Source organism: Mustela lutreola, chromosome 4, assembly GCF_030435805.1.
Source record: "Mustela lutreola isolate mMusLut2 chromosome 4, mMusLut2.pri, whole genome shotgun sequence".
In the NCBI taxonomy this organism is placed as follows: domain Eukaryota; kingdom Metazoa; phylum Chordata; class Mammalia; order Carnivora; family Mustelidae; genus Mustela; species Mustela lutreola.
The window spans coordinates 90,885,668-90,910,415 of record NC_081293.1 but is presented as its reverse complement, the minus strand read 5'-3'; the positions used below and the strand labels follow the sequence as shown (position 1 = coordinate 90,910,415).

At 39.7% G+C, this 24,748-nt stretch overlaps 1 protein-coding gene across 1 annotated transcript in view; it reads left to right on the top strand.

Annotated features, from left to right (window-relative positions):
- Nucleotides 1–1,610: 1,610 nt before the first annotated feature.
- Nucleotides 1,611–24,748, top strand: part of NUP133 (nucleoporin 133) — a 59,421-nt gene continuing 36,283 nt past the window's right edge. Inside the window, exons 1-12 of the mRNA XM_059170520.1 lie at nucleotides 1,611–1,908; nucleotides 4,256–4,374; nucleotides 7,000–7,103; nucleotides 8,479–8,586; nucleotides 10,122–10,256; nucleotides 10,885–11,055; nucleotides 12,706–12,861; nucleotides 13,166–13,236; nucleotides 18,676–18,823; nucleotides 19,887–20,034; nucleotides 21,141–21,298; nucleotides 22,218–22,309. Coding sequence (XP_059026503.1) covers nucleotides 1,727–1,908; nucleotides 4,256–4,374; nucleotides 7,000–7,103; nucleotides 8,479–8,586; nucleotides 10,122–10,256; nucleotides 10,885–11,055; nucleotides 12,706–12,861; nucleotides 13,166–13,236; nucleotides 18,676–18,823; nucleotides 19,887–20,034; nucleotides 21,141–21,298; nucleotides 22,218–22,309 — 1,592 coding nt within the window. The 5' untranslated portion in view covers nucleotides 1,611–1,726. The remainder of the gene's footprint in view (nucleotides 1,909–4,255; nucleotides 4,375–6,999; nucleotides 7,104–8,478; nucleotides 8,587–10,121; nucleotides 10,257–10,884; nucleotides 11,056–12,705; nucleotides 12,862–13,165; nucleotides 13,237–18,675; nucleotides 18,824–19,886; nucleotides 20,035–21,140; nucleotides 21,299–22,217; nucleotides 22,310–24,748) is intronic.

The following is a 24,748-nucleotide window of genomic DNA, read 5'->3' as shown; positions in this document are numbered from 1 at the left end:
TATACATCAGTGCCTATTGCCCCACAACCTTTCAGCATGAATGATTTTCATTTCATAAAACCTTCCGGCTTATTGAACAGGCAAACAATACTGTTTGGTAGTTTCATTTGCATTTCTTTAATTATTAGTCATGTTGAAGAACTTTTCATGTTTTTTGGTCGTTTCTAGTCTTTGACTTAATGCTAGCTAGTTCATGCCCTTCATACATTTCCATTTTTTCTATTGGGGTAGCTTGCTTTCTCTAACTGATTTTCTTTAAAGAGTACGATTTTATTGAAAATACTGTTTCTCTTCGCTTGTTTGCCTTCATTCTATGTTATTGTTTTTTGACATCCACAAATACAGTCACATCTGTATTATCTAATTCTCACAAGTGAGTACTATTAGTAATTTAATAGAGGCTTAAAACGGAGACAGTAAATAGCAGAGCGGAGATCTGAAGCGAGTCCCCATTTAATTCCAGAGTCTACACACTCAGTTACTACGGCAGTGGTTATCTCCGGTCCCCGGATGGCCGCCTCACCCGACACCTAGAAACTCGTTACAGATGCAAAGACACTGTGATTGGGCAGCAATGCGGTTTACAAGCCTTCCTGGTGATGATACCGCTTGAGTGTGAGAAATCTAGATTTCCTGTCTAAGGGACTATCCTATTCAAAAAGAGGTGGAAGTATAAACAAGGAAACGATTTATTGTTTGTTGTTGTTGTTTGTTTGTTTTTTAAGCAAATGGCAGCCACTAGGAAAGGGCAGAACCCTGGGTACTGATCAAGAAGGACTTGTTCTGCCCCCAAGGCACAGTCCGGATACTGTGCCACTCGCCGCGGTCACCACGGTCCAGTGCAGGAGGCTGACGCGCACGGACCGCGTTCAGGGGCTACAGTACCAGAAGTCGCCGTGGCGGGGAAGGGCGAAGAACGACTCCTGCACAGAGCTCTTCTGTTTGACTCGGGTAACCGGCCAGTTTTACCAAGGGGGGCAGAGCTGTTAGGACAGGGGCCCTAAAGGAAAACAAGAATTCGGCTTTTAACAGGTGGCTGCCAGGAGTCCTGCAGGACACGCAGGTCAGAATGTCCATTGGGGAGCTGTCCGGAGCCTGCAGGTTTTGAGCAAGATCTCAGAGAAAGATGAGGACGTGTTGCGTCACGAGCGTGGATGAGATAGCAGGGAGCGGAGAGTGACACACGTAGAGAGGAACAAATATAACAGTGTGAAACCGCGGCAACTTTCCCGATTTCCCCTCCTCAGCGTGGACCAGTGAACCGACCCTTTCCAGTTCCCGAGGCGCAGGAAAGACCAGAGCGCAGAGAGGCTTTGCGCTCAGGCTGCTAAAGGGCCAGACAGTCGAGAAGGGCACCTGGCTCTGCAGTTTCACTTCCCTGACACTCCGGACACCCGCCAACCCCCTAAACCCTCCACTGGTCACCTACAGGACCAAGTCCCACGGCTCCAGGCAGCCTCTGACGTCATTACCACGCGCCCTCCCCGGCCCGCTTCCTACAATGCTCCGACCACACCCCGCGGCTCGGCGCCGCGCTGTTACGTCTCACAGCGCTCCCACCCCGGCCTGCCCCGCCTCCCAGACAAAGCCCGCGGCTCGGCGCTGTGCTTTTGCGTCATTACCGCGCGCCCTCCCGCTTCTGGGCGTTTAAGATCCCTGGCGCGCGAGCAGAGCTACAGCCCCACTGAAGGAATCTGCGCGCTCCGTGTCGCCTCTCCGTTCCGTCATGTTCCCGGGCATCTCCTCTCCGCGGACACCTGGGCCCGGGACCCGAAGGGGCCCGCTGGGCGGAGTTGGACCCGGCTCCACGCCCCGGGCGACTAGCCGAAAAGGTCTGCCACTAGGGTCGGCCGTCAGCTCCCCGGTGCTCTTTTCGCCGGTAGGCCGGCGTAGCTCGCTGAGCTCGCGGTAAGTGACTGTCCCCGCTTCGGTGTCTTGACCGATCGGCGGGCCTGAGGGGCTGGTGTCTCCAGAAGCCTCCGGAACCGGGGGCGGCGGGGAGGAATGCCAGAGTTTTGGGGAGATAGATCTTCGCCATCTTTGCGGGTAGTTGCTTCAGCCTCGTTTTAATTTATCAGGCATTCACGTTGCACCTTTCCTGGAATGAGCTCTGTGCAGAGGTGGACAAATTAGCATTCAGTCGGTGGTTAGCCGCCTCCTTACTACCCCGGTGTTGCGGCGTCATCAGTCATGGGTCTTTTTTTTGTGTCAAGGCCGTAGCCTGCTTCACTTATGGCCAAAGAACCCATGTGAAATCGCCGATGGTGGTGGGAAAGAGCAGCTCCAGCCCCGGAAAATGCCTCGTAGAGCTATTGTGGTTCATATCTTCTGGTTGGTAACTGAGGAGGTTTCGGCCGTACACGTCAACTTTGTAGCGAGATTAATAGGCGAAAGTCTCTCCACAGCAGTGAGTTAAGAATCGTAATTTTGTAAACATATGGGAAACGTGGCAAATCAGTGCACATCGCCTGTTCAGTCATGCTCCGCACCCACCCTTTCATGATTAATCTAGAACTTTAGGCGGTAACTTGTTTCTGAGTAGTTTCTTCCGACTTTGCCTACCCTAAAAGAACTTTGTTTTGCAAAGAAACAACATTTTGAAAGCGCTCTTCAGAGTGGTGATCTTGTCAGTGTTTTCTACTCCTTTCGAGAAAAGTCAGGGAATTAAAGCTGTACTTTACTTAATGTGTTTTTAAAACATTTACTTACTTCCTAGTGTTTATTTAAAGAAAAATCTTGGTTATAATGGTTTGTCAAGAAACAAAGCTCACTTAATCCTCATGATAAGAGAAGGAATACGTTTTATACTGGTAACTACATTATTTTTTTAATGTTAACAGGGTGAGGAGATAAGATTTCAACTGCTCTATCTGTTGAAGAACAGGTAACAGCAGATACTCAGGATTCTAACTTCTTGTACAAATCTGGGGTCACCTGTGTGGCTGAGTCCGTTAAACGTCTGCCTTTGGCTCAGGTCATGATCTAGGGGTCCTGGGACGGAATCCCGCACAAGAAGCCTGCTTCTTCCTCTGCCTCCCTCCCCATCCTCTCTCATGAATAAATAAATAAAATCTTTTTTAAAAAATCTGGTAGATTTCATAAAATTCTGTAGCTGATGAGGGGAAAATGGGTGAAAGGGAGTGGGAGGTACAGACTTTCAGTTACAGAATGTGTAAATCATGGGATGAAAAGCACAGCATAGGGACTATAATCAGTGGTGTTAAAATAGGGTTGCATGGTGACAGAGTAGCTATACTTGTGAGCATAGCACAGAGTTTCTAATCACGGTTTAGTACACTTGAAACTAATATAACATTGTGTGTCAACTATACTTCAATTTAAAAAAGTTCCAAGGCTGATGTGAGCTTAAAGATAATCTAATTCAATGTTTGTAAAGCTTATTTGACCACAGTGTAGAATAAATTCTAGATTATATTCTGTTTTTCAAAAATGTTGATTGAGACCCTCAAAATGATCCACAATTTGGAAAACACTGATGTAGTCCAACCTTCGTATATCACAGCTAAGGAAGCAGTTATAAGGAGTTTAAGTGAATAGAGCATACATCTGATTACTAGAGCATGAGTCAGAAGCCGTTTTCTAGATCCTGTCAGTCTTTTTTTTTTTTTTTTTTTTTTTTAAGATTTTATTTATTTATTTGAGAGAGACAGGGAGAGAGAGCATGAGTGAGGAGAAGGTCAGAGGGAGAAGCGGACTCCCCTGGAGCCGGCAGCCCGATGCGGGACTCGATCTCGGGACTCCGGGATCATGACCTGAGCCGAAGGCAGTCGTCCAACCAACTGAGCCACCCAGGCGTCCCTTTTTTTTTTTTTTAAACAAAAAATGTATTATGCAGTACATATGAGCCAGAGTTGTGTGTGTGGTTTTGTTTTTTGTTTTGTTTTGGTTTGGTTTTTTTGTTTTGTTTTGTTTTGTTTTACTGTTACACCTCATCTTCTTGTTTATCAAAGATCTTCTCTTTATGTGAAAATATGTACCTAAAAATTAGGGTAGTGGAAAAAAAGTTTTTCAAGGATTTTGTTTATTTGACAGAGAGCAGGGGGAGTAACAGGCAGAGGGAGAGGGAGAAGCAGGCTCCCCACTGAGCGGAGAACCCAATTTGGGTTAGATCCTGAGACCCTGGGATCATGACCTGAGCCCAAGGCAGACACTTAACTGACTGAGCCACCCCGATGCCCCAGGACAACAGAAAATTTTAAGAAACGGTTCAAGGAATGCTGTCTTTTTTCTTTAGAGGAACACCTACACGAATATTGCCACACCACTGTGTAACCGAGTCTATGAACTATGATGTAAAAACCTTTGGATCTTCTCTTCCTGTTAAAGTAATGGAAGCCTTGACATTGGCTGAAGGTAGGTGTCATTTTCCATTTGCCTCTCTTAGCAGTTCAAAATGCAGCCCAGCTCTGGCTCAGATTGGTATTTGTGCTTTGTCTGATATCCCTTCACTTAAATGGGGTAGAAACAGGTAACATTTGGTTTTCACTGTAATTGAGAAATGTAATAAATTTGAAAAGCAGAGTGAGTTTAATTTTAGCACACATTTCACTGCATATGCAAAACTCAGTCTCATTTCAAAAGTTGATCATGTGTATGAAGTTTAGCTTAAAAAAACTCAAAACACTGCCTCACATTATTGGGTGTGATAATGCAGTAAGGTCAAGGCTTACTACCTCTATTTCTGGATCCTTGAGGTTAGTATCCTAGAGGTTATATGTACACGTTTGTGTTATCAGTGTGGTGTACCTTTAGAATATTCTCTTGGCAGAGAATCAGAGTGGCGATTTGGAAGAACTAGTCACAGAAGGGTCAGAAAGGCAACAGTAAGCATGAAGGATTGGGTGACTGGGAGAGCAAAGTTCAGAGCATCCTCATGGATGTTCCCAAGTTGTCTTTATTTGTGATTCAATTCTAGATTTTTGTGATTTTCTGCAACAGTGTTTTTCAGACTGCAGGTAGTAACTGAAATCAGTTTAGTGGCTCATGGCCAACATTTTAAAAAAATAGAATGCAGAATATCAGAGTGCCTTTCATATAATAATGTTAGATGCTTGTTTGTTTTATTTAAATTGTATGTGAATGCATCATGATATAAAATGTATTTCATACTGTGAATGACAATCAAAAAAGGTTAAAGTGTACTCTGTTCTATCAAGGAATATTTCTCATCAACCTGAACTTGCATATCTTGCCTGTGAGTCCTTGAGAACTCAGGTATAGTGAGTTTCAGACAACTAAACTTCTACTAACCTCTGTCATGCACTGTTTTTATTTTTTTAAAGTTTTTAAATTTATTTTTGTGAGAGAGTGAGCATGCACCAGAGAGAGCACACACATGAGCAGGGGGAGTGGCAGGGGTACTTTTCTGCTGAGCAGGGTAGGACCCTGGGATCATCATCTGAGCTGAAGACAGATGCTGAAGGTGACTGAGCAGCCCAGGTGTCCTGCACTATTTTTGTTTTAAATATATATAATATACATTCCATTTTTCTTTACTCTTAAAAATTTGAGCTTAAATTATATTTAAACCTTTTAACATACTCCAGGTTCATGCCACCAGACTTTTAGTAACAAATAATTCTCAGCCTCAGAGGAGGGAGTCCCTAGAAATTAGGATGTTGAAACTGAGGGGTGTGTAAACCGGAAGAACTTTTCCCTGTATGGAAACCTACCCAGGGCTGTGTGTGAAGTCAGAGACCTCAAGGACTTACCAGTAGAGTATGTGGACCTGCTTTATTGCTTTCAGGAAAAGAAAATATTAAGCTGGTATGCTGATTCAGCAGAAACCACACTTAGCCTGCGTGAGTCAGTATTTTAGCTTGTACGTTATTGATGCCTTTTATCTCTCCCCTCTACCCGGCTTCAGGCAAAGAGCAAAGCTCAAATTAATTAAATTTCTAGGGTTAACACACTTACTGAGGTTTACCACCAGTGCTTATGACAGCAATATAATAATTCAGTCTTGTTATTTAATGTGGAATGTAACCCATCGGGTGTCTGGGTGACTGGCTCAGTTGGTTAAGCGGCTGACTCCTGGTTTTAGCTCAGGTCATGGGCTCAGGCCCTGTGTCATGCTCTGCACTTAGTGAGGAGTCTACTTGAGGTTCTCTTCCTCTCCTCCCTCTCCCCCCCCTTGTGCATGCACTCTCTCTTTCTAAAATAAATAACTTTTAAGAAAATATGGAATGTAACCCTTGATGTCTGCATATAATGAAGTGCTTTATCATACTTTTAAAGAAAGTATTTGAAAAGTACTTATCATACTTTAAGGAAAGTATTTGAAAATCACATTCTTTTGAAGGAACAATTTTTCCTTGAAATTTTTAAATATATTTAATGGGAAAGATTATTATTTGTGTTGCCATATCAAAGTAAAATTACAAATGTTACTAAATATAGAAAGTAAGATGTTGGTTTCTAACCAGTATTAAAAGGTATTAAACCTAAGTCCAAAATACACTTTTTGCCTTCAGATATATTTCTGAAAGTGATTATAAAAGTTAAATGGATTTCTTATTTTGGGTATTAATAACTCTTGAATTACTCAAGAGCACTTTTTGGTGTGAATGAATTTTTTTATGTGGCGATCACTTTTTACACACACACACACACACACACACACACATATGTATGTATGTAAAGAATGTAACCATAAAGAAGATCTTGGTATAAGGAATTTTAAGAGTTTTTTCTTCTTTTTGTTTTTTTTTTAAAGATTTTATTTATTTATTTGACAGAGATCACAAGTAGGCAGAGAGGCAGGCAGAGAGAGAGGGGGGAAAGCAGGCTCCCCACTGAGCACAGAGCCTAATGTGGGACTCGATCCCAGGACCCTGAGATCATGACACGAACCGAAGGCAGAGGCTTAACCCACTGAGCCCACCCAAGCGCTCCTTCTTTTTTTTTTTTTTTTTTAAACAGTTTTTCTTATTCATGCTTTAAGTTTAATTACGTACTTTTTTTTTCTTTTTTTTTTAGTTGATGATCACTTGACTGTTCACATAGATGAAGGAGGATGGGTTTGTCTGGTCTGCAAAGAGAAACTCATTATTTGGAAGATTGCTCTGTCACCTATTACTAAGGTAATTGCTGTTTAGGGAGCTAAAAGGAGGTAGTGGAGAGGATTACCAATTGGCTCTTAATTTTTACCCTAAAGCTTTAGAGTTGTTAAAGTACAGTAATCTCAATCTACTCAGACCTGGCTCTGCATTTTTGTTATGATATGGAGTACTGAGTATGCAAATACATTTTCATGTTGGGAAAGTTTCTCCCATTTAATAATTTTAAACTAGATCCATGTTATTTACATTTAATAACATTAGACTTTATAATTTTTTTTTTAAGATTTTTATTTATTTATTTGACAGAGAGAGATCACAAGTAGACGGAGAGGCAGGCAGAGAGAGAGAGAGAGGGAAGCAGGCCCCCTGCTGAACACAGAGCCTGATGTGGGACTCGATCCCAGGACCCTGAGATTATGACCTGAGCTGAAGGCAGCAGCTTAACCCACTGAGCCACCCAGGTGCCCTAGACTTTATAATTTTTAATTAACATTATAAATGTCATTTCAGTCTGCCTAATGAAGTTTAAGACTAAATGCTGTCCACCTAACCTAATGAACTGAGTTTATTTATTTCTAAGATAGAACTCTGTTTCACTAAATCTACCAAATGATGCTTAATAGGGAAAACTGTGGGGTGGCTGTGTGACTTAGTCAGTTAAGCAGCTAACTCTTGATTTTGGCTCAAGTCGTGATTTCTGGGTCACATAGGACTATCATTTGTGTTTCTAAGAACTTATCCTCAGCAACTTATTTTCTTTTGTGTTCCAGATCAGGCATCCTATCTTACACCAGTCACTGGGTACTGTTGTTACTGGGCCATTGTTCTGTTGGAACTGGGGACTTGTGCTTACCTAAACTCTTAACATCTGTGGTCTCCATACTGGTGCTGCCCTGAAAATAGAATTTGTAGTTGAGAGCATAGGTGAAGGAGACGTCCTGGGGGCCCTGATGAGTTAGCAGAAGGAGCCTGATACCTGGCATAGGCCAGGAAGTATTTTCTGGACAGCTTGGTATAATTATCCTGTGGTCATGAAGATTTTAGATGTCAAATAAACAAATCAAGACTAGCCTGGGAAAATTCCATACATATATTTCTTAACCAGTACACATCTTTTTAGTCCGGAAAGATAGTGGGCTTGTTAATATTCAGGGTCTGGTCTACCTCTTAAGTTTTCCTGATTCTGTATCTCTTAAGATACTTTGTTTTGAAATTACTGAAAGCCCTGATGAAACCCTAATGAAAAAGATAAGAGAAAAAAGAATATTTGTAGAATGGTATTTCCAGCAATGATGAGAATATGAAATATGCAGGGAAAGAAAATAGTGAAGTCAGGTGCGCATTCAAAAAACTTGGATTTGATGTGAAAGATTTTTGGTTTGGGTTTCTTCTTTAGTTATCTGTTTGCAAAGAACTTCAGCTGCCGCCTAGTGACTTCCCTTGGAGTGCAGACTTGGTGGCTCTCTCTTATCCTGATACTGCAGGTGAAGCACATTCTACTCAGGTAGGTGACTTAAGTGCTTATTGAAATATAGATTTTTTTAAAATAAGGGAGTTCTAGTATTAGAGGAATCATCCAACCTGATTCAGACACATAACCGTAAAGCCACAGGAGTCAAGACACTAGTATTGGCAGATAGACACATAGAGAATGCAGATACAGAGGTGGCCCTTTGATCTGTGACAGCTGCAACAGCAGTTCAATGGAGTAAGGATAGTCTTTTCAGTAAATGGTATTGAGACCATTGATCATCCTTATGGAAAAAAAAAAAAAAGGCTTTCCCCTAAACTTCCTATCTTATACAAAGATTAACTCAAAAGGGATCATAGATTTAGATCTAAAACATAAAACTGTAAATTTTGGAAGAAAGCAGGAGAAAATCATCATGACCTGGGATTAGACAAAGAGTTCTTGGAAATCACTAAAAGCGTGATTCACAAAAGTAAAAAATAGGTAAATTGGACTTCATCAAAATTAAAAACTTGGTTCTGTCAAAGCCAGTGACCAGAAAAGAGACAAGCTACAGACTGGGAGAGAATGTCCCTAAGTTCTATATCCAAGAAAGAACTTGTATCTAGAATGTAAAATGAACCCTCAAAGCTTAATAAGAAAGCAACCCAATTTCAAAACAGAGCAGAAGATTTGAACAGATACTTTACCAAAGAAGATATAAGAGTGTCAGAGGTGTTCACATCATTGGCCATTAGGGAAATGCATACTGAAACGACAGTGAGCTATCACAGTACACCGATTAAAATAGCCAAAATACAAAATACTGACCCTGCCAAGTGCCGGCAAGGTTGTGGAGCAACTGGAACTCACACATTCCTGAGGAGAATGCAAAATGGCACAGCTACTTGATTTTTACTTTCCTAGCAATTCCATTCCTAGCTATTTACCTCATAGAAATTAAAACTTAACAAAAGTTACCACATAAAACAGTGTATGATTGTCGTGATAGCTTTATTTGTGATAGCCAAAGGTGGAAACAACTCAAATGTCCTTTTAACAAGTGAATGAATAAACAAACGGGTTTCATCCATAGAATGGACTACTATGCAACAGTAAAAAGGAATGAATTCTTCATACAGCAACAACCCAGATCAGAGACATGCTGAAATGAGATAAGCCAGTGCTTAAAGGTTACATTCTGTATGATTTCATTTACTTAGCATTCTCAGAAAGATGAAACTATAATGATGGAAGCTGGTTGCCAGGGTTAAGATGGGGACAAGGTATGATTATAAAGTGATAGCACGAGGGAGTTTGGGATGTTTATGGAACTGTACTGTGTCCCTATATTGGTAGTAGTTACCTAGGTCTATACAGGTGTTAAAATTACTAGAATTGCACAAAAAGGAAAAGAAAGTAAATTTTATAGTCTGATGATGTTTAAAATATAAACAGGAAGGGTTATGTCCCCCCTAATTTCTATAAATCAAATAATAAATTGCCTTAGTTTCTTTTTATCAGTGTCACTAGACACACCAGACACACTTTTTTACTGTAATTGCCGAGTGTTATGATCTTGTTTGAAGGCTATTGCTGTCATGGTTGCCACCAGAGAAGGATCCGTCCGCTACTGGCCAAGCCTTGCTGGTGAAGATACCTACATGGAGACCTTTGTAGATTTGGGAGGCGATAAGACTTATAGTTTCCTAACAGCGGTGCAGGTATATGATGGATTTTCTTTCATATTTATTGGAAAGCTGTGATTTGCCTTGGAGTGAGATGTGAATGAGTAAAAGTTGTTTTGGATAGACCATACAGCCAGAGGGATCAGAAAGAGGCAAGAGAAGAATGTACGGGTCTAGAAGTTGAGCGGTTGGACAAAAGAAAGCCTTTTTCCTAGTACTCTGAAATACCAGTATTGGATCATAGCCCATAGTATTCATTTCTTTCAGAAGTATTTCCTGAAGGTGACTTAGAAACCCGTAGACACTAGGAAGAATGACTTGCATTATAATGTTCGCTCTGCAAGTTTACCAAAGAATAAAATGTGATACTTGATTTGTTGAACCTGTAGTGTGGTGAACCTGTATTTTAAAAATCAGAATTAAGGAAACACCCAATTAAAATAACCCTGAAATTTATGTAAAATTAATAGTATCATATATTAGTAACATGTTATATTATTTGTAAGTAAATCATTTTAGTAAAATGGTACTTTTTTAAAAAATTCTTTTAGATTTGTTTTAAGGTACAGATGATAGATGACTTGTTTCTATATCAAAGCATTTTATGTTAATGCTCTTTATCTTACTTATAGATCGTAACTAATTTCACAATATTTGTTCATAGGGAGGAAGTTTTATTTTGTCCTCATCGGGAAGCCAGCTGGTTCGGCTGATACCTGATAGTTTAGGAAAGATTCATCAACACATTCTGCCTCAAGGACAAGGGATGCTTTCAGGAATTGGTCGGAAGGTTTCTTCTCTTTTGGGAATTTTATCTCCCAGTAGTGATCTCATCGTAAGTTGATAAAATGATTTTGTTTTACAAGCTTGTTTCTTCATGAAATCAGTAAGTTGGAGGTTTCCTATGAAGTTGGTATTATTTCTGTATAAATACTAGTGTATAGGAAGTAAAACCTTTGATTTTTTCAGTGAAGCATTTTTATTGTGATATGAACTCTCACAAACCCTGTAACTTTAATATTCTTAAATCATACAGATTCTCTTACATGTACATTCTTTAAATTAAAACTGTTATATAAAATTGTTATATAAAATTATATATAAAAATATAAAAACTATTATATAAAATTGTGTTTAAGGACCAGTTTTGCTTTTTGACTTAACCAAAAGTGTTCTCGACTCCCATGACTCCAGCTGTTTGTGTGGATGACTTGAATCTGGATCTTTGGGCCGGGCTTCTGCCTCAGGCTCTAGCATAGTGAAGGGAGGCAGATGGCAGCAAACCTGGAGCGTCTCCTCTCTGCTGGAGGCTCTGTATTTGTTATTTTGAGCAATAACTGTGATAACCTGTAACGTAGAGCGCTTTCTCCCCAGTTTGCAGATGAGCAAACAGCCTCAGTGACATTTATGTAAACTGCCTGACGTTGCACAACTGCTCTGTGGCAGATATGTACCCAGGCCTCTTTGAATTGAAAGCACATTTTCTTCTCACTGTACTGTTTCCTTCTAACTACAGGTTGCTCTCATCATCTGCTTTCTTGATGGTCTAAAGACCTAAAACCTAATATGCCTGAAAACAAATCGCTCATATTCCCTCTTCCCTCACATTGTCTACACCAAAAGTGTATATAAAACTCGTTTCTCTTTTGGCCTGTTAATTTCTGTTCATGACCCTGTCACTGTTTTCAGTGACCTGTGTATGAACTCTCCAGTGTGTGTGTGTTTATGGGTATGTGTATGCACGCCTCCCTTCTATAGCAGATTCTGTACTTAACAGATACTATAGATTTGACTTCTAACATGTCTCATTTTCATCCCTACCTTTTGCTTCCATTGTTATGCCCTAATCTGCACTCTAGGTGAATTTCCCCTAAGCCCTGGATGGCAGTTCAGTTTACTCTCTGTTGGCTCTCTAACCCATTAGTGGCCAGAATCATGGTGCTAGGAGAAATGGAGAAAATCAGGGCTTTAATTCAAAACAATCGTGCGCCCAACTAAAAACATAACTGTACTTGAAAGGGCAGAATAATCTATCTGCATATAACTTGCCACATTCCTTTTCCTACAACCCACCTCTTGAGTTCAAAAGCCATTGATAATACCTTGTTTACTAGGTTTACAAATTCACATTCAGGACTCTGCTGTGTGTCCCTAATTTTTCATTTGAGCATTATTTTTCCTCCTTTTCTAGCTATAGTCTAGATTCCAGTGTAACAGGACTACTTGTTCTCTGGAAGGCCTCATAACTTTCCCACAACTGTACTCTTTGTGGGCTGTCTGCTTTTATATTTCTAGAAATCTTACCTTGCTTTCAAGGTTCATATTAGGATCACTCCTTTCTGGAATACTAAATAAAGAATTCCGCCAGGATTACTAATGGAATACTTATAAAACATATACATTTGAATTTCAGAAAAGTAGTTCCTTCACATTAGAACTTAAAAATCTGTACATGTAACTTTTTTCTTCTCTCCTCTCCATACAGCTTTCAAGTGTACTTTGGGATAGAGAGAGAGCAAGCTTTTATAGCCTGACAAGTTCGAACATCAGTAAATGGGAATTGGATGATTCTTCAGAAAAACAAGCACTTAGTTGGGATCTAAATAGAGTCCTGAAGGAAAACATTACTGATGCTATTTGGGTAAGGAAAAATAATATTCATCTTTGTAATTCACATTTTGATTAGATGAGAATGCTAGTTTCTTTAATTATTTTATTTATTAGAACACATTTCAATGCAGTGTAGCTTTTAGTCATCAGATAAGCAGAAGTAGGGAGTTCAAGCCTTAGAAATACTGGAGTTCACTGATTTACTTAGTAGCTTTAAAAATGCATATATTATTTATTCAGCAACTTTGAACTGTTTAGTAGGTGCTGGGAATACAAAGGTGAAAAGCAATGATCCTTATGCTCATGGAGTTTATGTTATTGGTGTTTTCATATAGGGATCTGAAAGTAACTATGAAGCTATTAAAGAAGGGGTCAACATTCGGTATTTGGATTTGAAGCAAAACTGGTAAGCAATTAGCTTGTCCTCAAGAATACAGGTAGCTATTTGGGAAACTAATGTTTATTGTAAAATGATGATCAGTCTTGCTGTCTGTTCTTCTAATGCTGTTCACATCATACTTTCATACCTTATTGAAAGGCTTTGTGTCCTTTTCTAGAGATGCCGGTTGATTTGAGAAATATAGGCAGTTCTCAGTCCTCACCTGCATATTCTTATGTTAGTTGTCTACCCTAGTTCGAGACTCATCTTTCCTGCTCTTATGGCTGGAGATTCTCTTCACACTAAGAGATGCCCTCCCTGCTGCTGCTGCAGGTCCCCCCTGCTGTCATCCTTCTCTTCTCAGTGGTGATAGCAGCCATTCTTCTGCAGCCCTTTTGCTTTAGTAAGCTTATGTTTGTGGTGATACTGAAGAAGGGAGAGTGGGGTGAGGTTTTGTCTTGGCAGTACAAGTGAGAGCTCACTCGGGGTTTAAATTCACAGTGAATTTCCTCTTAGAGATGGTGTTCTAAGTGGCACTTAAGATCCTAGGTTAGTCTGATAAATCCTAGGTTAGTTATCCTGTGTTATTTAATTTTAATACCAAAGGTTATGTGGAACTTAAAAACCATTTATAACATGGCTTCCATGTTATATATGACTTGTAATTCTTCAAAACACAACATACCAGAAGTTAAGAGCAATTTTTATGTGTTTTAGAGTTATTTATTTATTTATTTATTTTTTAAAAAAGATATTTATTTGACAGAGAGAGAGAGATCACAAGTTAGGCAGAGAGGTGGCGGGGGGTGGGGGAAAGAGCAGGCACCCTGCTGAGCAGAGAGCCTGATGTGGGGCTCAATCCCAGGACCCTGAGATCATGACCTGAGCCGAAGGCAGATGCTTTAACCCACTGAGCCACCCAGGCACCCCTAGAGTAATTTATTTAGTAGAACAAATTCTACTTGCTTTTTTGGAAGGATATTGCAGTTCTACTGTATAATTTTTCTTAGGCTCTTGAGAATGTCAGTAAGATCCTTCTTTATAGTTTCTGAAAACCTTACATAAACTATCAAAGAGGTAGAAATAGCACGTGTTTAATTTCCACAAGTGGTTTAATTAAATATAGTTTATGTGTTTTCATATATCTTTACCAGACTTTCAGGAATTTAGGACTACTGCTAGGGTGCACCTGGGTGGCTCAGTCGTTAAACATCTGCCTTTGTCTCAGGTCATGATTCCAGGGTCGTAGTAGTAGGATCGAGTCCCGCATCAGGCTCCCTGCTCTGTGGGAAGCCTGCTTCTCCCTTTCCCACTCCTCCTACTTGTATTCCCTCTCCCACTGTCTCTGTCAAATAAATAAAATCTTAAAAAAAAAAAAATTACTGCTGCTGAGACACAGCCCATGTGGTCATACGATGCAGACATTTTTTCCACATAGTTTTCAGAACAGAGATGTAGACTGAAAACAGAAGAGAAACATGGCTTAAGAATTTCTGGACTGGGGGGTGCCTGAGTGGCTCAGTGGGTTAAAGCCTCTGCCTTCGGCTCAGGTCATGATCCCAGGTCCTCTCTGCTCAGCTGGAGGCCTGCTTCCTCCTCGCTGCCTGCCTCTCTGCCTATTTGTGATCTCTGTCTGTCAAACAAACAAATCAAATCTTTAAAAAAAATAAATAAAATAAAAAAGAATTTCTGGACAGGGTCAGAGCCCGGGCTTGTCTCCTTCATTGTTGTCATGCAAGCAAGGTGCTTGTGGGACTTTTAAGACACCGCTCTTTTTCTCCTTCTGGACCGTCTAGTGATCATACGGTGTCTGTATCTGCATACATTCTTTTATTTAAGAATACCGTCCGTCTATTTAAGAATACTGTCCGCATCACTGAGCATCAGTGATGCTCACTGATGTGCTTTGATCTTTTGCTTGTGTTGGCCAGGTTTGTAACCTAGGCATATATTTTCATGGAACAGGCTTGTAAGTTCTTTTACTAGATTATTACACCGAGCTCAGAGAGCCTCATTTTAGATGTGAAATTGGATTTTTTAAGTCTTAAGTGTATTGTTTTGCATATACTTATGTAAAATTTTAACAATAAATTTTTTGTTTTTAAATTTTTTTTTTAAAGATTTTATTTATTTATTTGAGAGAGAGTGAGGGAGAGCATGAGAGGGCAGAAGGTCAGAGGGAGAATCAGACTCCCTATGGAGCTGGGAGCCCGATGTGGAACTTGATTCAGGGACTCCGGGATCATGACCTGAGCTGAAGGCAGTGGCCTATCCAGCCGAGCCACCCAGGCACCCTGTTTTTTTAAAAATTTTTAACAATAAATAAAAAATTTATTGTTAAGTTTTTATTGGTTTTCAAAATTTAGAGTATCTACCTATCATCTCTGCTACCTAAAACTGCTTCATGTTTTTTTCAAATGTGAAGATGTTTTTATATAGATGTCAACTAAAACTGTTCTAGCACTACTCTAAGAAGTTCTGTTAGACTGTCTCCATGAATGGTGGAGCCCCTTATCACCCAGTATACAGTCTCCAGAGTAACTTCAATATGAAGCCTTGTCATAGGTATGACCAACTCTGCCTCCCTCCTTGGTACATTCAAGACCACATTCTCTGGGACCTCAGTTGGTTTCTTTTTTTGGCTGTACTTTTCATCTCTGTGACCTGTTTATTTTATAACTGGAAGTTTATACCTGTTAATCCACTTCATTTTGCCCATCCCCTCAGCCATCTCCCTTCTGGCAACTAAGGAGTCTTCTTTTGTTTTTCTGATTGTTTTGTTTTTAAGATTCCACGTATAATGGATGTCATATGGTATTTGTCTTTTTGTGTCTGACTTACTTCACTTAGCATAATACTCTAGTTCCATCCATTTTGTCACAGATGGCAAGATCTTAATTCTTTTTCGCTGAGTAGTATTCCTGTGTGTGTGTGTGTGTGTGTGTGCGCACACACACACCATGTCTTTATCCATTCATTTGTTGATGAGTGCTCGGGTTGCTTACATGTCTCAGCTGTTATAAATAATGCTGCAGCAAACGTAGGGGTACATATATATTTTCAAATTAGTGTTTTTGTTTTCTTTGGATAAATACCCAGTTAGAGGAATTATTGGATCATACAGTATTTCAATTTTTAATTTTTCGAGAAACCTCTATACTGTTTTCCATAGTGACTTCACCAGTTTGCATTCCCACCAACAGAATGTGAGGGGTCCTTTTTCCTCTACATCCTCACTAGCATTTGTTAATTCTTGTCCTTTTTATTTTAGCCATTCTGATAGGTGTGATGTAATATTTCATTGTGATTTTGTGCATTTCCCTGATGACTACTGATGTTGAGTATCTTTTCATGTGTCTCCTAGCCACCTGTATGTCTTCTTTAGAAAAACATCTATTTAGGGCCTCTGCCCATTTTTAAATTGGGTTATTTGGGGGTGGTGGTGGTGGTGTGTAAGTTCTTCATGTTATTTTAGATATTAACCGCTTATCAGATACGTCATTTTTGAAATTCCATTCGTTAGGTTGCCTTTTTGTTTTGTTGATCATTTCCTTTGCTGTGCAAAAGCTTTTTATTTTGGTGTAACCCCAGGAGTTTGATTTTGCTTTGGTTTCTCTTGCCTGAGGAGATATATCCATAAATATGTTGTTAAGGCTGATGTCCTAGAGATCACTGCCTGTTTTCTTTTAGGAGTTTGATGGTTTCAGATCTCACATTTAGGTCTTTAGTCCATTAGTTATTTTTATGCATAACATTCTTTTATATCCTGTATTAGCTCTTTAGGTCACTGCCAGTATATTATAAGTTTGGGCTAGTATTGTTGGATTCCTTTCAGGAGTCTGAGTAGGAGTGATAAGGGTTGAGGAGCTGGTGAAGATCACAGTGAAAAAAACGAGAGCCATGTTCGGTTTCTCCATTTGAAGTGATGTCATTTAGTCAGACGCTGGGTTTCATTTTTTTTCTGGTTTCTTGTTTTTAGTTGTCAGTAGGGGGCGCTTGCTCCCTGCCCCCCCCAACCCCCCATTAATATTTCTGAGACTTGAATGAAAGTTGCTAATAAATACTACTGAATATTTTGGAGGGCTTGAGATTAGAGACCATGTAATTCTTTGTTGAGGGCAACAATTTTGATAGACTTACGAGAAACATAAGCTTTAAGATAGAAAAAGGTTTGTTTTCACATTGAAATTTCTGTAACTGATTGTTAAAAACAAAATGTTCCTCTGGACCAAAGTAAGCTTTAAAGAACAAATTAGGTCAGGGTTTGGCAGCCTTTCTTTGAAGGGCCCACAATGTGGTCTCCACTGCAGCTCCTCTACTCTGTCAGTGATAGCATGAAAGCATCAACAGACAGTACAGAAATGAGTGGTCAGGGCGGCATTCCAGTAAAGCTTCATTTATAAAAACTCGCTGGGGCACAGTTTGGCCTGAGGGCTATGCTTTGTCAGTCCTGCATTTGATGATTTGTTGATTTTTTTAAAAGTCATTTATTGAGCTATATTTATATACAGTAAAACTCACCTGTTTTAGTGTATAATGAGTTGACAGATGCAGACTCATTTGACCGTGAGACACCATCGTGATATGAAATAGTTCCATCACCCCCCAAACTTCCTTGCATCCCTTTGTAATCAAAGCCTCCTTCAGTCTCAACCCTGGCAACTATTGATGTATTTTCAGTCCCTGTTGTTTTGCCTTTTTCTGAATGCCCTGTAAATGGGATCATATAATATAAAGCCTGTTGAGACTGCCTTCTTTCACTTAGCACAATGCATTTGATGTTCATTCAGCAGTTTCTTCCTTTGTACTGAGTACTGGCACACTGTGTAGAATTACCAGGGCTTGAGGTGCCTTGGTGGTTCAGTTGGTTAAATGTCCCAACTTTTCATTTCAGCTCAGGTCATGAACTCAGCCCCTGCTTTGGGCTCCATGCTCAGCTCAGAGTCTGTTTGGGATTCTCTCTCCTCCTCTGCCCCTCTCCCCACTTGCACTCTCTTCTCTCAAAGTCTTGAAAAAAAAAACTACCTGGGGCACCTGGGTGGTTCGGTTGGTTAAGCATCTACCTTCACCTCAGGTCATAATCCCAGGGTCCTCCATCAGGCTCCCTGCTCAGTGCAGAGCCGGATTCTCCCTCTCCCTCTGCTGCTCCCGCTGCTTGTGTTCTCTCTCTCTCTTTCTCTGCCAAATAAACAAGTAAAATCTTAAAAAAAAAAAAAAAAAAAAATTTACCGGGATTTATCTATTCAGCAGTTGAAGGATATTGGGCTTCCAGTTTTAGGTAATTGTGAATAAAACCACTATAACTATTTGCACACAGGTTTTTATGTGAACATAAGTTTTGGTTTTTCTTGGGTAAATATCCAGGAGTGGGATCGCTAGGGCATATGGTTAGTATGTGTTTAACTATATAAGAAACTGACAGACTGACTTCCAAGAGGCTGTAGATCTTTCTTTTTCACTGACTAGTGATGGGCTCCTGATTTTGGCAGCCGCATGGCACCCAGCAGACAATCCGTGCCTCATTTATTACTCTCTGATAACAGTAGAAGATAATGGCCACCAAATGTCTGACGCAGTAACTGTGGAGGTCACTCAGTGTAATCCACCTTTTCAGGTAAGGGTTCTATCTATAAAGTGAATTACAGATGACAAGAACGTACTGAGTTGTTTGTCCTAACTGTTGTAGGCTCAGATTCTTTTGAGAGATTTACTTGGAAGGGTTGAGATACTTTTAAATAGCCAGTTTTTAGGCATTGCATTTTGTTTGCCATCTTAGACTCATTACTTTGGACAACCTTAGCTAAAGAGAAATGAGAGTGGAAGCAGCTGATGGCATGCAGTTGTTTAATGTTGTAAGTATTGTTGAATAATGGTGATGTTCATAAGACAAAGACAAAGCCTTAAATGTAAATTCATTTCATTTAGCCTTATACTGTATAGTATCTAATTTTGTTAAATCCTTATTCTTAATGTGAGTGTAACTAAATACTGTAAGGAAGTCATTTAATTTGTCCTTTTATTTCATACAAACCTACAGTTCTGATTATGCAAGAAAAACATGCTCAGTGATAAGATTTTTCAGGCAATGGAAAAGAGGCATAAAGAAAACAGTTTCAGAGTACAAACATTATGGAATACCACTTTTTAATGTTTTGTTTATAAAATTACTTCTTTAATAATAAACAGTATATTTAACATTTGCTGATTTCATTTAATTAGGTCAGATTCATGTTTCTGCTTCTGATTTTATATGTTATATAACAAATTAATTCAATTTTCATGTGCTTGATATCTTCACAGTGAAGTAAGAACCAAAATGTTCACCAGGGATCACTTACAAAGTATTTGCCAATTTTAAATTAGTAATAAAATAAATCAGTCTTATTTCTTTTCTCATGTTTGTTATAGGCTTTTAGTTAGAATCTTACCATCATGTAATTTTCAAAATTTGCTGATTATTTACAACTCAACAAATGATTTCTCTCTAATTGATGTTTATAAACTTTTATCATATTTTGTAAATCATCCCAAGAGTAGTATTTAGGTTTTGACAAGGACAGTCTGAATTATTGTATCACTTTTATGAGATAGTATATAAAAATACAAGTTACAAAATTATGCAGGCAAGTATTTTTGTTTTAATTATCATTAAACATAATCTGACATTTAATTTTCAGTCTGAAGACTTGATTATGTGTCGGTTGATGGTCCCAAACTTTTCAAATCAGACTGCCTATCTGTATACTGAAAGTGCTGTCTACGTGTGTGCCACAGGAACTGGGAAGTTTTCTCTTCCTAGGGAGAAAATTGTCTTTAATACACAAGGTACAGTATCAGTTTTAGAAAAGGTGATTAATGACTTGTTAGTCGTTCTTAGCAGTTTTCATTCTCTTTCCATAAGTGTTAAGTATGCTACCCCCAGGTGTTACTGAGACATTCACTACCACAGCAGTAGTAGCTGACGTCACAACCCTACTGAAAAACCAAAAGGGTAGTAAAATTCCCAAACTGTTATATTTTTGGGCAAAAGATAGTAATGTTTTCCCCTATAAGAGGCCAGGAAACCAAGAATTGACACTAAGAGAAGTAACTGCTTATTCCTAGACAGACTAATTTATCCTGAGTTGATGTTCTTTTTTTTTTTTTTTTAAATATTTTATTTATTTGTCAGAGAGAGAGACAGAGCGAGAACAGGCAGACAGAGGTAGAGGGAGAAGCAGGCTCCCTGCCGAGCAAGGAGCCTGATGTGGGACTCGATCCTAGGACGCTGGGATCATGACCTGAGCTGAAGGCAGCCACTTAACCAACTGAGCCACTCAGGAGTCCCCTGAGTTGATGTTCTTTAAGTAAGCTTGTCCAGACTCCTGGCTAAGAAGAATCCTGGGTACTGGACTCACACAGGGGGGCTGGAATGGCGGCCGAGGATGGGGGAGCCAGCCAGGAGTGAATAAAAGCAAAGCAAGCAGTCTAGTCAGGATAAAGAGACTGAGCAGAGGGCAAAATCCAAGTGAGGCAACAAATTGGAACCTAGATTTTTTAGTTTTAACACAAGAGCCTTGACTTTGGGTAGGGAGAATGTTAATAAGGAATTGAGCAAACAGACTTTTTCCCCATCTCCATTGACCTACTCAATAAAACTCATTCTGAGTTTTGTAGAATGAATAATTTTCTTTTTTGGCTTATCATACCCACTGCTATCTTGCAAGGTTTGTTTTTGTTGTCCCCAAACCGAATGACACAGAGCCTGTATTTCAAATAACAACAGGTTCCTGACATTTGATCTGGATTTAAAAAGCTGAGTTCAAAGTAGGAGGATTATTGTAAAGGAAAAAAAAATTTCTTGGTGTATCAAGATGATTTTCTGCTTAGGGAGGTAGATTTTAGAAAGCATTTTTTTGTTACGTATGTCTGTGTATTTTTCTTTCTTTTAGGAGATAGTATTTTAGGAGCTGGTTCCTGTGGTGGTTTTCCTATCCTTTTTTCTAGAAACAGTGGGCTGGTGTCTATTACTTCAAGGGAGGGTGTGTCTATATTAGCAGAAGACCTTGAAGATTCCCTAGCATCTTCAGTTGCTGGACCCAGCAATGAGGTAATGTGGTTCCATAAGATTTTAAGATTTTTGTCAGGGTATTTCCCACAAATATTTTAGAATAACAGTTTTAAAAGAGTTGTGATGAAAACATAATTCTTTTACCTCCTTCATCTCCTCTGTCCTTTCCAGAAGCAGCCTTTTTACCTGTTTCTGCTGGTATTTTCTCCATATTTCTAAGTAATACCATATGTTGCCATCTCTTAGTTCACCAATATTAGACATCTGTTGATTTCCTATTATAGAAGATAAGGATTTAGGATAACTTACTTTGGTTTCCTTGGCTTTAGGAGACCTATCTAGAAAAATGTTGCTGCAGCCAATGTCAGAGAAACTACTGCCTTTGCTCTCTTCAGGTCTCACATTTAGGTCCTTAATCACATTTTGAGGTTTTTTTTGTGTGTATAGTGTAAGAAAGGTAAGAAATGGTAGTGTAAGAAATGGTCCAGATGCATTTTGCATGTAGCCGTCCAGTTTTCCCAACACTGTTAAAGAAATGGTCTCTTTTCCACTGCATATTCTTGCCTCCTTTGTTAAAGATTAGTTGATCATATAATTGTGCATTGATTTCTGGGCTCGCTGATCTGTGTGTTTTCATGCCAGTACTATACTGTTTGGATTACTACAGCTTTGTGGTGTAACTTGGTACCTGGGATACCTTTGTGGTATAACTTTATACCTCCTACAGTTTTTTATTTTTCAGGATTTCTTTGGTTATATATATGCCTTTTTGATAAGACTTTAGTCAATCATTTAGTCCATTTTATCTTGTTTTAGTAAATGTCTTAAGTAAACTGCTGGTATAAAGAACATGGTAAACAGCTGTGTGTCTGTGTTGTTGCTGTCTGGTTTTTTTTGTCCAAGAATTCAGAATATTTTGATACCTTCACCTCTAAATTAGAGTGTTTTTATTTGACAGAGTATGGTTTTTGAGCCTTCTACAAAGAATGAAACCATAGCCCAGGAGGATAAAACCAAACTGTTAAAAGCTGCTTTTCTGCAATATTGCCGGTATGAAAAGTTTTTTAAATTAGGCCTGTTTAATTTAAGCCTAGGGACACATTTGACTAATATATGCTACTTATTTGTTGACTGGTGGGAGTAAGGTGGAGGAGAGATGCCACCACGGAGAAGATTTTTCTGAGCTTCAATGCTATTAAAGCTTTGTTAAAAACTTACTTTGAACTTGATAGGCATAAGAGGCTTCCAATTAGTCTAGGAAAAAGCATGGTGTAACATATTCTCTCCACTTAATGGATAACAGTGTGCTATTAAAAATGGTGGTCATGAAAGACATTTAGCAAGCGTGTTTTATGTATACTATGAAGGCAAATAAGTTGCATATAGTGGTTTAGATGTTATAGAGAAATTAGATTTCGCCTATTCATTGGGTTTTGTTGCATATAAAATCACCAGAGAACATAGTTGTTTTTTTAATACAGCTCATGATTCTGCAATCTGGCCATTTGGGGTTGGGCATAGGTGGCCATTTATGGTTCCCATCTGAATTCACTGTCCATGATCAGTGCCAGCTTGGTTAGACTTGCTCACATTTTTAAAAAATATTTTATTTATTTATTTATTTGACACAGAGAGAGAGAGAGGTCACAAGGAGGCAGAGAGGCAGGCAGAGAGGGGGGAAGCAGAGAGCCTGAGGCGGGGCTGCATCCCAGGACTCTGAGATCATGACCTGAGCCCAAGGCAGAGGCTTAACCCACTGAGCCACCCAGGCGCTCCCATTTCGAGGGCTCTGGTCATCTCTCTGATCCTGTGCCCTCTAATCATCTAGCAGATTAGCCTTGTTTACATATCTCATGTGTGGCAAGGTGTGGCAAGAGATTAAGCCTCAGCGTACAAATGCTTTTCAAATCTTGGCTTGGGTCATATTTGCCAGTATCCTATTGGCCATAGCAAATTACAGGGGCGAGCCCCCCTCCCCCTGCATGGGAGGGTGCCGATAGGGAGTGTGCACATGGGAGGGGAATGATACTCAGTTTGCCACACTTGATGACCTAATACTTCCAGATTCAAGGCAAATTCAGTCATTTGTTTGTCCTAAAGATATATTTTGCATATCATGTACCTTCCTTAAAAGGTATAGTAAATTCACGTTTGAATGAACACTAAGGAAAATTGAGATCTAGCCTTTGTTCTGCCCTTAAATAGCTGCGTGAAACTTTGGACAGATTGCTAACATTTCTGGAATTTTGTTTCTTTCTCTGTAAAGTGTTGAGTGGGGTCGCCATTGGGCTGTCTGAAGGTTCATTAGTTTATCTGGCAGGTCTTTGTTTTGAAGTTATAGTCAGAGTTTACTACCTCTGTATCCCCCAGTTCTCAGTTTGTGATGCCATGGTCTCACCAGTAGTGGTATTTGACGCATAGGAGTTCACTCCCACAGGGGGAATAGCACATAAAGTTTTACAGTTCTGTGCCACTGGGGCCACTGGATGGCTCAGTTGGTTAAGGGTCTGCCTTTGGCTCAGGTAATGATCCCAGGGTCCTGCAATCAAGCCCCATATTGGGCTCCCTACTCAGGGGGGAGTCTTTTTCTCCCTCTCCCTCTGCTCCTCTCCCTGCTTGTGCACACGCTGTGTGCTCTTTCAAATAAATAAAATCTTAAAAAACACACATAATTCTGTGCCATCAAAATAATCTACTGATCTTAGTTTCTCATCCAGAAGAGGGCACCATTAGACAAGTTTTTTGGTTCTGTTTTTAAAACGTGTTCTTTTAATTTTGCTATGTTGCATGGTGTTCAGTCGTACTGCCAGGATTTAGATTAAAATACTATGATTGTGTCTTACACAAGCTTGTCCTTTAACAATTTTGACAGACTTGTGGCATCTCAAAATTTAAGGTAATGGAGCAAGTCACCATAGTCCTTGTATTAGTTTCTTGGGGCTACTGTAACAAATCACTACAAACTGGGTTATTTCATAAAAATTTATTCTGTCGTGGTTCTGGAGGCCAGAAATCCAAAATCAAGGTATCAGCAGGGCCATGCTCCTTCTGAAAGCTCTAGGGAAGAATCTTTGCTTGCCTCTTTCCTAGCTTCTGATGGTTGCTGGCAATCATCAGCATTCCTTAGCTTGCACGTGGATCACTCCATTTGTTTCCATTACCACATGGCCTTCTTCCCTGCGTGTCTGCCTTTACATGTCCTCCTAATCGCTGGATGTCACTGGATTTAGAGCCCACCCCAATTCAGTATAACTTCACCATAACTTAACTAATTATATATGCAAAAACCTTATTTCCAAATATGGTCGCATTCTGAGGTTCTGGGTGAATGAGGATATGGAGAGATGCTATCCAACCCCATGTAGTCATTTCTAAATGTTCTGTAGGGGAAGATTATTAAGCTCGAAAAGGAATCCCCTGACTTGAAGTTCTAAGGGTATAGTAACCTTAGGAATAGGGTCATGGATCTCTAGCACAGCTGTGCCTTCA